Source organism: Podarcis filfolensis (genome assembly GCF_964270895.1).
Source record: "Podarcis filfolensis genome assembly, chromosome: 1".
NCBI classification, from domain to species: domain Eukaryota; kingdom Metazoa; phylum Chordata; class Lepidosauria; order Squamata; family Lacertidae; genus Podarcis; species Podarcis filfolensis.
In genome coordinates, this window is record NC_139604.1 from 54714958 (window position 1) to 54727616 (window position 12659).

At 42.8% G+C, this 12659-nt stretch overlaps 2 protein-coding genes across 2 annotated transcripts; both read left to right on the plus strand.

The window, feature by feature from the left end:
• Positions 1-2807: 2807 nt before the first annotated feature.
• On the plus strand, positions 2808-5924 carry LOC310744833 (olfactory receptor 5G9-like; the record flags this gene model as incomplete). The annotated part of the gene is made up of 2 exons (XM_083576566.1): positions 2808-3036; positions 4972-5924. The coding sequence occupies 2 exons, from the start codon at positions 2808-2810 to the stop codon at positions 5922-5924; spliced, it is 1182 nt and encodes a 393-aa protein (XP_083432692.1).
• A 5446-nt stretch (positions 5925-11370) lies between these two features.
• Positions 11371-12335, plus strand: LOC310743368 (olfactory receptor 5G3-like). Its single transcript, XM_083573551.1, has one exon. The coding sequence runs from the start codon at positions 11401-11403 to the stop codon at positions 12331-12333; it is 933 nt and encodes a 310-aa protein (XP_083429677.1). The 5' UTR covers positions 11371-11400; the 3' UTR covers positions 12334-12335.
• Positions 12336-12659: the final 324 nt, after the last annotated feature.

Genomic DNA, 12659 nt, shown 5'->3' on the forward strand with positions numbered 1-12659 from the left:
AATGGGTTTTGAGATCCTTGTGACTAACTTGGTCTAGTAGTTTCAAGGAACTGCTTGTGAACAACTTTAAATTTCATGTTCCTGTTCTTTCATACGACCTCATCAGTAGAACTCAAGATTGCATCCATATTCTACACAATGGGAATGTAGGCAGCTGACCAGAATATTTCTCCAAATGGTCCAAGACTATCTGCTTTAGCAGGCAGGGTCTCTCCAGGTCTCATGCAGGTGAGAGATGGGGAGAGTCAATGTAATTGTGAGAGGGGTTAACAAACCAATTGCCCGAGAAATTTCCATGATTGGGCTGATTTTGTTGAGGGCACTTTTGAATGTGAACATTTTAATGTTTGCTGAGTTTGGGGATTGGTTGCTTTATCTACACATTGCTGTTGAAATGCACTATGTTTTGAAAGTAATTGCTATTGAAATTGCTGGTATGTTTTTTTTAAAAAAAATATTTTTAATTAATTTTCCATTTAAACATATGTAATCACATCATTGTAATCCATTTTCCTTCTTTGGCTCTTTAGAGCCTGTCGACTTCCTTCCCTCCCACCTCTTGGCTTTCAAAAGTAACCTTTATATCACAGCACTTTATATATTTTCCAATTCTAACATAACTCATTACAAAATACCTCAAAGTTTAAATAAATGCAGAAAGGGAGGGGGGGAAAGCTCAGTAGAAGTCTTCAGGCAACCCTACTAGTGTTGTTAATTGCTTACAATGGTCTTTCAAATATTCTATAAATTTACTCCAGCCTTTTTGGAATACTTGATCATGCTGGTTTCGGATTTTTCCCATCAGCTTCATCAGTTCCGCAAAGTCCATCATTTTCATCTGCCACTCTTCTTTCGTTGGTACTTGTTGTTTACATTTGGGGGCTAAAAGGATTCTTGCTGCTGTTGTTGCATACATGAACAGTCTTTAATCTTTTTCTGGTATCTCTTTGCCTACTATACCCAGTAAAAAGACTTCTGGTTTTTTAACAAAAGTGTTTTTAAACATTTTCTTTAACTCATTATATATGGGAAATGAAATTGCTGATATGTTGTGACGAAATGCTCATTGATGTTTACATTATGTGTAACGTATTGTGGTTTCTGTTTTGTGCCTTTACTGTGGAAAAGTTGGCATATACATTAAATTTTAATCTAACTTAAGTTTCTTCCCATATTTTCTTTGATAATCGAATACAGATGCAGAGGATTCAGAGGGCAGTGGAAGACAACTTTGGGGGTGGGACTTGCCTAACCCTTTCACCTCTGACAGTTTTTGTGGTTCGAGGACCCGACCCCCGCAACGTGAAATGAATACGCAAGGACACGTGATATAAGGTTAATGGGCAAGAAAAGGCCACAACTTTATTGATTACAGCAGTGAAAAGGTATTGGCTTAGGCATTGGATGTCTAAAACAAGGGGATTTATTCACCAGTAGGTGGAGCCTGTTGATGCTAATCCAACTATAGGCTCTCCCCTGATGTCACCGAGGGTCGTGCCATGGCCTCCCGCCAAGCAGGCATCGGACAGAGTACACGACCGCCAGATTCCTTTAACGGAATACCCAAAAATTGAAGGCATAGGCGATGGCCACACCTAGCCCTTCAACACCACAACATATTATTCCAATGCCTAACCTACCCACCAATACCACAAAAGTTGTGACGATTGCTACGAGGTAGGCGAAGAAACCAAAAAGCCTAATGCCAAATGGAAAAATTCCTACCAGGCCCCCTGGACAACCAGGGTGACCAACCTAAGGTCCATAGCAAGGCCAATGAACTAAGACCCTGAGCTCAAAGGGAGTGGAGGGTGGGTGACTCGCGACGAGACGACGGAGAAGAATGAGGCTGAGGAGAGGCTGGTGCCGCAGCAAAAGGCTGCTGTACACGCCCCCTCGGAGGCACCTGGTTGGGTGCCTGCCGAGGGGCGTGGGCGCCAGCCAGGTGAGAGGAGGAGGCAGGGGGCTAACGCCCCCTGCTAGGGGCGGAGCTCGGGCTCCCGCCCACAGTCACTCCCCTCTCTTCCAGGGAGGATAGTCTTTGTGGTTCGAGGACCCGACCCCAGCAACGTGAAATGAATACGCAAGGACACGTGATATAAGGTTAATGGGCAAGAAAAGGCCACAACTTTATTGATTACAGCAGTGAAAAGGTATTGGCTTAGGCATTGGATGTCTAAAACAAGGGGGTTTATTCACCAGTAGGTGGAGCCTGTTGATGCTAATCCAACTATAGGCTCTCCCCTGATGTCACCGAGGGTCGTGCCATGGCCTCCCGCCATGCAGGCATCGGACAGAATACACGACCGCCAGATTCCTTTAACGGAATACCCAAAAATTGAAGGCATAGGCGATGGCCACACCTAGCCCTTCAACACCACAACACATTATTCCAATGCCTAACCGCCACCCGAGCCGAAAAAGGCTTGTCGCCAATACCCTCACAGCTGTAACCAATCCCTGATGCTGTTGATGACACTATCTAGCCAAATGTCATTCCCCTGGTCTGAGAGATGCACCCCGTCATTCCGGTATAAGGCCTGGTCGCCGATCCGGATACGGTCATGATAAATGACTCGGCCATTCATGAAGCGCACCCAACGGACCACTGCCCGAGTTTCCTGGTTTTTTCAATGGCCATACAGCTCTGCGCACTGCGCCAAAAAATTCTCTTCAGGAAGGAGGACCAGAACACCATCGTTCTGGGACATAAGGCAGCAAACGCATCCAAGTCTCTTTTTATGTTCCACAACAAGTCCACACTCCTTCTGTTAGCAAGGTCATTCTCCCCTAATTGAATGACAAGGATGTCGGGAGGGCCAAACGTGGCTACTTTCTCCCACAGCAATGGCATAAGCTCTTCCCAACGCATGCCTCTTCTTGAAAACCAGGAAACTCGAACTCCAGGTGGTAAACCAAGATTAGACGTGAGGCCGCAGCTGACCGCCCGTACGCGGGCCCAATGGACTATACTGTGGCCGCAAATCCACACACTTCTCCTGAGCACAGCTGAGGATGAAAGGACAGAAAAAACAGGTAAGTAGGGGTAATATGTCTTGCTTGTGGGCTTTCCATAGCCCTCTGGTTGGCCACTGTGAGAACAGGATGCTGGACTGAGTAGACCTTTGGTCTGATCCAGCACAGACGTCTTACATTCTTATTATATCAGTGGGCTTAAGTGTACTATGCTCTCTACTGGATTGTAGTCTAGATCTGCTTTTTACACTATTTGTGCTGGCACTGTGTGCTTAGAATGTATTGTTTTTGCTTTGTAAGGACATTTGCAGTGGAATTGACTTCTCCTACAGAGAGCCATTAAGATAATTGCAATTCCCACCTGATATCTGATCCTTCCGGAGGACAAAATCCCCAGTTTCAAACTCTCAGAATAGGAAGTCCCTTCTGAACAGCAGTTTCAGAAATACTAAGTTGCACACAACAAGCAATTCTGCGATACATAAGAATTTGTAGGCATCATAATGATATTCAGCCATCTTTTCATCTCATCACTGAAAGCTGCTCCTGTGGTAGTGAGTGGAGTAAATAGTGGAGGTTCAACTTGATGCACACGACAAACCAGAGGCAAGAATTGCAAGAGGAAAAAGTGTTTGAAGGTCATAAGAGGATGGGTAGGTTAAAAAGTATTTCTAGATTTTAGTTTTCAAATTAGGCTTTGGCCAGATTGCACTTCCTAAACTACAGGCTTGCAATGTGTCCACATACATCCATTGCCTGTTCCAGGGATCCTTTCATTCTTCGCCCTGACCTGCCAAGTCAGATGAGAAGAAAAGGGAAAGATCTTTTCACCCTTCTGGCCTCTCCTTCCTCTCTGCTCTTCCCATTCGGCTAAGATGCCCCAGTCAACCAGATTATAAACACAGGAGGGTAATTCTCTATGAGGATACAAATGCAAACTTCTTTCTCTGTCAAGATTCCCTCTCTAGGAACCCAGCAACTATCTATCAGACCATTTTTACACTCTCCCCAAAGAGTCATTGAAACAAAGCATTTTTGAAATATTTTTTTAGTAGCAGCCACTGATACTGAAAGCATGATTCATGATGCTGAACCCTTGTCTACAACTAACTCAAACAAAAAGGAGTCCAGGGCTAATTTTGAATTAACCAAGCAAATGGTTTATGTGTGAAAATGTTTTCTTCATAAACAGGCATAAGAAAGAGATCATTTAAAGAAGGGCAATGGAATTTTCTCCAACATATTAGTCATCCTCCAGCAGGGCTAATAGCAGCTTCATTGGGAGGGGTGGGAAGCTTGTCAAAGACTACAATGTGGGAAGAAAGGGGTAACTCCACACACTGTGGTCTTCACCTTCCTCTCCTCCTCCCTTAGCTCTGCAACTGCAATTTTGCCTTTAAAAATAATGCCTGAAACATAGTGATACCTTTAGTATCACATTTAGTTGGGCCCTTAAACAAAAGACTGTGCTGTTGTTCAAATATCAGGGAGGACATCACACTGCATATACCTATTAAGCAGTTCAAAATGCACATAGATGTCCTAGCATGGAAAGCAGAATGATTCTGTTGCATGTACTAGAAAGGTACTTTGAGGTGAAACTAACCCCTCAGTTTTAACATTTCAACATTTCCCCCAAAACTGCTGCCGGTGCCACTTTCTTTCTTTTTACACAAGCACAAATACTTCTCTTACACTAGTGTTAAAACCACCCTCCAAATGCAGCTCTAAAATCATGCAGCTTGCATTGTTTGCAACAGGGATGCGCACAACTTGTGGCCCTCCAAATCTCCAGTCACCATAATCACCTCACCACTTGGCACACTTGGCTGGGGCTGATAGTCCAAGGAGCAATAGGTTTTCCTCCTCCAGTTTAATAATAATAATAATAATAATAATAATAATAATAATAATAATTGAAAAGGGGAGTCCTGATAATACAATGGGAAGAGAGGAGAGATCCACATAATACAATGTTGTTGTTTTCCACCACAGTGCAGGAGGAAGTGGCTGTGGAAAATCATACCACAATACATGAATTCATTTTTTCGGGATTCACAGACTCTTCAAAACTTCAGTTCCCTCTTTTCACTTTTTTCCTAGCAGTATACCTTATCACCCTGCTTGGCAACCTTGGGATGATCATTTTAATCAGGATTAGCTTGCAACTCCACACCCCCATGTACTTCTTCCTTAGCAACTTATCCTTTGTAGACCTCTGCTACTCGACTGTCGTCACTCCCAAGATGCTGATGGATTTGGTCATGAAAAGAAAAGCTATCTCATTGACTGGCTGTGCTCTACAGATGTGGTTTTTTGGACTCTTTTTAGCCACCGAGTGTTTCCTCTTGGCAGCAATGGCATACGACCGATATATGGCCATTTCCAATCCACTTCTTTATACAGTAATCATGTCACGCAGAGTTTGCACCCAGCTGATCATCGCCCCCTACCTTTTAGGAGTACTGAATGCCACAACACACACAACCTTAACTTTTCAACTCACCTTCTGTCACACCAATACGATCAACCATTTCTTCTGTGACATCCCTGCAGTCATATCCCTCTCCTGTTCAGATACCAGACTCAACAAGGGGGTGCTTTTCGGTCTATCGTGTACCTTTGGCATTGTGAGTACATCAATTATCATTGTCTCCTATATGTACATCCTCACGGCCATCCTGAGAATTCGCTCCAACAAGGGCAGGCGCAAAGCTTTCTCCACCTGCTCAACCCATCTCACGGTAGTGTCTATCTTTTATGGGACACTCTTCTTTATATATGTGCGTCCCAGCTCTATGTCTTCAGCTGATGAGGACAAGATGGTCTCTATGTTCTACACAGTTATGATCCCCATGCTGAACCCTCTGATCTACAGCTTCAGAAACAAAGAAGTGAAAGATGCAGTGAGGCGACTGGCCAGAGGGAAAAATCTTCCTATGCAATAAAAAGGCATGCATTGAGTTGGCTTTCTTTCCTTGATGGATAATAAATCTCAAGTAACTAAAAGAATGGGTCCTTTCTGGATTTCACAGAGAATATTGTTTCCACACAGCACAATGTTTTAAGATTTTATCTTAAATAGACTCATTGCAGCACTATGTTTTGTTATCTGGGCGATCTTTTAGAAGAGAAGATGCTAAAGTCTAGCATCTTCAGGAATACAGTGGTACCTCAGGTTAAGTACTTAATTCGTTCCGGAGGTCCGTTCTTAACCTGAAACTGTTCTTAACCTGAAACACCACTTTAGCTAATGGGGCCTCCTGCTGCCGCCGCGCCGCCGGAGCACAATTTCTGTTCTTATCCTGAAGCAATGTTCTTAACCTGAAGCACTATTTGTGGGTTAGCGGAGTCTGTAACCTGAAGCGTATGTAACCTGAAGCGTATGTAACCCTAGGTACCACTGTACTTGCTTTTTGTTCCTTAATTTATTTGGATAAAGATTATGATCACAGCTCAGTGTAAGAGCATGGTCCCATTTCAATCCCTGGCATTTCTAGGTACGCCTGTGGATGTCCGTTCTGGAAACCCAGAGAGCTACTGTGAGCAAGACAGAGTGATAATCTGAGGTGATATAAGGCAGCTGCCTTTGTTCCTATGATTCTATATCTAATGTGCTTAAGTTACAGAATATTTTGGATGAACTTTACTCCCTGGCACTGATGTATCTTTCAATTTTGCATTGCTAAATTTCACATCATCACAGATTTCAGTAAAGTATACATGCAAGAGTAGGACTGCAACCTTAATTAACAAGATGTGTTTTTGTGTGTGCATTTTATTGATATGTTTTAAGGTTGAATATCGGTATGGATAGTAAGAATAGAAATGCATCAAGTACAAGGAATAATTTTTTAAAATCTAAATTTATTTATTTACATATTTTATTTATGATTTTCAGTTTTGTACATTTCAATAATTTTACAGTCATTTTAACATTTCAAAATTTGACTTCCTTCCCCCTCTTTCTGCAGTTTGTTGAATTTATTTTTAATATTTTCTGGATATCCAAATTAACTTCATTTGCTCATTTGCTACTTTAAATATATACTCTTATAAAACTGCAGGTTATTACAATAATCCTGCCAGTGTTCTTATCTGTTTACAGTTTGTTTGTAAATATTCAAAAACCATTTCCTTTTTTTTAATAAAAAGTTTGTTATCTTGATTTCTTTTTCCGGCAAGTTTTGCCATTTCTGCATATTCTGCATAAATTTTTGTATCCATTCTTCTTTTGCTGGGGCTTCTTCTTCTTTCCATTTCTATTTCCATAGGAAAGATGGCAAAAAAATCTTAATTTAAGATTCTTTTAAAAACATATGTATAGCTGTAGTCTCTAACAGCTGCTTAAAATGCAATTCATTTTCCCGACCGCGTTGCTATTAGCCCAAGGAACACCCCAGTGGCTCCCATAGGGACATTCTTCTGGGGCATATAAGGGATTTTTGTTAGACACACAATGGGAAGGACTATAGCCCTACATGCTATAGTCAGAGGCCCCAGTTCCTGCTGTTGATTATGATGGACTTCCTAAAAGCATAACACATCTGGTTTAGAGCTTAGTACATTCTGCTCCAATGACTGCAGGAAGCCAACTTGACTGGCAGGAGCTGAGGCAGAATACATGACTGGGGGAAACGGCTGTCTCAATTATGGATCTTTGCAGGCCCAGCATCAATATGCAGTATCCTCAGGCAGGGACCCAGCAGAGCCCTGAACACTAGGTGGCCAGGTCTGAGCCAACATTTAAATTTCCCACAGTACCACTGAACTACCATTGCTCCAGGGCATTGTGGGAAATTTAAATGGTGAGTCAGATCCACTTTCCTGATCCTCATCATCGCATTGGTACCAGACACTAGTCCATTGTGGCCAACAGGTTAGCCTTCTAGGAAACACCAGCAGAGGAAGAAGACAACCAGAGGGCATTCTGCCAAGGAAGGATCCAAACCTTGAGCCAGCCTTGTGCCTCTGTCATGAAAGACTCGGAAACTCAGAAACTACAACTAATCCAGAATGCGGCAGCTAGACTGGTGACTGGGGGCGGCCGCCGAGACCATATAACACCGGTCTTGAAAGACCTACATTGGCTCCCAGTACGTTTCCGAGCACAATTCAAAGTGTTGGTGCTGACCTTTAAAGCCCTAAACGGCCTCGGTCCAGTATACCTGAAGGAGCGTCTCCACCCCCATCATTCTGCCCGGACGCTGAGGTCCAGCGCCGAGGGCCTTCTGGCGGTTCCCTCATTGCGAGAAGCAAAGCTACAGGGAACCAGGCAGAGGGCCTTCTCGGTAGTGGCGCCCGCCCTGTGGAACGCCCTTCCAGCAGATGTCAAAGCGATAAACAACTACCTGACATTCAGAAGACATCTTAAGGCAGCCCTGTTCAGGGAAGTTTTTAACGTGTGATATTTTATTGTATTTTTGGTTTTTATGGAAGCCGCCCAGAGTGGCTGGGGAGGCCCAGCCAGATGGGCGGGGTATAAATAATAAATTATTATTATTATTATTATTATTATTATTATTATTATTATTATTATCTGGCTGGTGGGTGTTTGCCCATCTTTGCCTTCCAGCAATGCTCCCTATAGATTTATCCACAACTTTTGATCTTAGATCACCAGGTAATTGTCTGTGAAACAGGTGAAGTGAGTGAAGAGTTCCTGAAAAAGAGCAGAATCATTTCTCAGCTCACTTCACCCCATAATTAATTAGTATCAGAGCCTGAACCAAGTTGGGGCCTCATTAAGGAATGGTCTTCAAAAACCTTTCCACTGAGAGGTAAACTATACATTGTACAGCAGAGCTTTCCAAACTGTGTGTTGTGACACATTAGCATGTCGGCCGCAGTTTGTGGGTGTGTCACACGAATGCTCCCCGCTCTCCTCCTGGGGCTGGAAAGGGGTTAGTTGAACCTCCAGTTTGCTAGTAAAACTGAATTACTGTGCCCAGAAATGATGCATGTCTAATGGTGTCACCAACATGAAAAGTTTAGAGAGCTCTATTGCACACTCAATGCATTTGGCAACTAGCTGCAATAGTCATTTTTTGTAAACAAAAGCTGTTTGGGCAGGGGGGACATTTTTTTAGCAGAGAAGCTGTGGCTGAAGACACTTGAAAGCACTGAGCAGGACACTTTCAAGCAGTGGTGGAGCTTCATGCTCTGGGACCGGGGGGCGGAGAGCGGGGGGGGGGCAGTGCAGGGGCGTGGTGCCCAGTGTGGGCGGGGAGGTAGCCGCAATGGCACCCCACCGGGATCACGCTGCCAGGGACGGTGCGCTCCCCCCGCACTCCTCTTCCTCCGCCTGTGCTTTCAAGCAGCAGTGCCCAGCCAAAGTGGTAGACTGTGGGGTCTCAAATTTCAGCAGTGCCTGCAATGCCCAAAACATCTGAGGCAGATATATTCATGCCAGACTGATGCCTCATCTGAGGCAAATCAGTAACCCTAGTGGAAGCATACATTATTTCACTTGATTGTTATGTACCTTACTTTTGCTGAATTATATATGCATGAATGCTGAATTATACATATCTACTATATTTGTTCTTGCCATTTGTTTTATTATTACTATTTCTACCTGGGGCCACTGTGGTGACTGATTCCAGGCAGAAATGCAAGAACAGCTAATTGGAATTGCCAGTTTTCAAATCCTTCAGATACCATATTACAAATTCCCAGAACGAGGCATCCCTTTTGGGCAAATCATTGGTTATATTCTCCTGTAGATACTGCTTCAGTGATACAAGCAGGAGCAAGGTGCAAGATTTCAGCTGAAGAAGTAAAAGATGGATGAGGGATTAAAACTGCTGCAAAGCCATCAGCACGTGGGTAGGCACTCTTAGTAATTTCTGGTTTATACTGCACAGTGGTACCTCAGGTTAACTACTTAATTCGTTCTGGAGGTCCATTCTTAACCTGAAACTGTTCTTAACCTGAAGCACTACTTTAGCTAATGGGGCCTCCGGCGGCTGCCGCGCCGCCGGAGCACAATTTCTGTTCTCTTTTTTTTTTTTTTTAAATAATATTTATTGAAGTTTCCAAAATACAGAAAGAGAAGAAAAGAAATTATGAAGATACATTCAGAACCTTATTTTCAAACATCCACTTTCTGGGACTCCCCCCTTCCCCCACCCCTACCGTATTCCCCTTTCATATTGTTGTTTCCACAAGTTCTGTTTCTGATTTAAAGCACAATTTATATACCCCATTGTTCAAATTTAAATTTATACAAACCTTATGCAACACCCTTGATAAAAAAAAGCAAAAGATCTCTCCCCATAGCCCGCCCCCTTTTCTTTCCACAATGTCCCCCTTTTTTCCCATTAAAGTAAAAGCACACAGAATAAAAGTATAAAAAAATAAGAAATATATTAGAAAAAAGAAAACCAATTCAGAAAATAGTTGCAAGCCTTTGGATTCTAATTCTCCCTCCCCTTCCCCGGTTTAATTTCCCTTATCCTCCAATCTATGTTTCCAGCCTGGAAGTCTTAAGTCCATCAATCCCATTTTTCCCCCAACTCCTTGCAGAATTATTTCCCATTTTTAGGATTACTTTTTAAAAATTAATTCCTAAATCTTTAAAAATGTCAAATTATAAAATTCCCCCCATTGTTCTTTCAAGGTTATAGTCCAGCTTCCTCTTGTTCCGCTGCTAAAACTTTCTTATTCAGAAGTTTAGTAACTCTACATGGGTTGTTGTTATTCAGGAACAAAAACTTGCGTTCAGTCCCTTCCTTCTTCAGTAAAGTATTCTGTTGTCTCCTTTTAGTCTAAACACCCTGTAGACGAGATTCAGTTTCAGTTTTGCAGCTTTCCCAGGAGATAACCAGTTCTGTGAAATTCCGAAGTGTTGTATTTTTCCCGGCTTACGCCCATCTTTGTAATGTCCCGAAGCTCCTCTAGGGGGGTTGTTGTAACTTTGTTTCCAAAAATCCGATTGTTCACAATTTCTGTTCTCATCCTGAAGCAAAGATCTTAACCTGAGGTACTATTTCTGGGTTAGTGGAGTCTGTAACCTGAAGCGTATGTAACCTGAAGTGTATGTAACCTGAGGTACCATTATGTCAGAAGGAGGGAATCCATATATCACTGAGGTTCATCATCAGGTGGTGGTCAGAAGTTATTTTACGTATTTCTTGCATGCAACTAAGCAGCTGGCAATAATAAGAAAATATTATTTCTTGACTTCATAAAAGATAAAGGATTATAAAAATGCAAGCTTTGCCTAGTCATTGAGACTGAGTGCTGAATCAGAATCCAGAAGATGCCCTCAAAGGTAAAATTTCACCAATAACAATAGAAGGCATGAGAGCCAGTGGTACTCAAAGATTCAGAGTTTTCTGTGATATATAGTTCAATGTATGCTCTGTCATTTCAGAAATCGCTTGTCTTTTCTTCTCTACATTCTCTACAGAACTAAAAGGCATGTCAAGGGAAAATCACAGCACCATATATGAGTTCATACTTTTGGGCTTCACTGACTCACCAGAGCTGAAAATCTTGCTTTTCCTATTCTTCCTTGTAGTCTACCTCATCACCATTGTGGGGAATCTTGGGATGATCCTATTAATCAGGATTGATTCTCGACTTCACACCCCCATGTACTTCTTCCTCAGCCAGCTGTCCTTCGTGGACCTCTGCTATTCTTCCGTCGTCACCCCTAAGATGTTGATGGATTTTGTCGTGAAAAGCAAAAGCATTTCCTTGCCTGGATGTGCAGCACAGATGGCTATGTTTTGTCTCTTTGTGGCCACTGAAGCTTTCATCTTGGCAGCCATGGCTTACGATCGGTACGTAGCTATTTCCAAGCCTCTTCTTTATACAGTCATCATGTCCAGGAAAATTTGTGCCCAGCTGATGGTTGGACCCTATCTTGCAGGGCTACTAAATGCTACAACACATACCAGCTTAACTTTCCAGTTAACTTTCTGCAAGTCCACAATCAACCATTTCTTCTGTGACATCCCTGCAGTCATATCGCTCTCCTGCTCTGACACAAGTTTCAACATGATGGTGCTTTTGGGTCTCTCCTTCACCCTTGGAACTCTCAGTGGCTTTATTGTCATCATCTCTTACATCTACATCCTTGCAGCCACCTTGAGGATCCGCTCCAGTGATGGGAGGCACAAGGCTTTCTCTACCTGCTTTTCCCACCTCACCGCTGTCTCTCTTTTCTTTGGGAGCCTCTTCTTCATCTATGTCCGGCCCAGCTCTGGCTCCTCAGAAGATGAAGACAAAGCAGTCTCCATGTTCTACACTGTGCTGATCCCCATGTTAAACCCCTTGATCTACAGCCTAAGAAACAAAGATGTGAAAGACGCAGTCAAGAGGGTGATTAGAATGAAACATTTCTCCTGATATGCAATTTTATTATTTTATTATTTTGAAGAAAAGTTGATGTTTCCAACCATTCGCGTTTGGGGAATTCATGAAAGGAAGTGCTTTGGAGAGAACTGAAAAATGCCTTTGCAGAGCATATAACTATCGCAGCCCAGGGTGTGGAATAGTGATTTTCTCTCCCATTTATATAAGTGGGAGAGATAGAAACAATGGGACAAAAAATAAGATGACTACATCTCCCACGCACCTTCTGCTCTGGAATGAGCAAGGTGAAGATTCTTCTACTATAAGGTATCTTACCACCACCAGCAGCTGAGAACTACTCAACCAGGTGGTAATTCTGT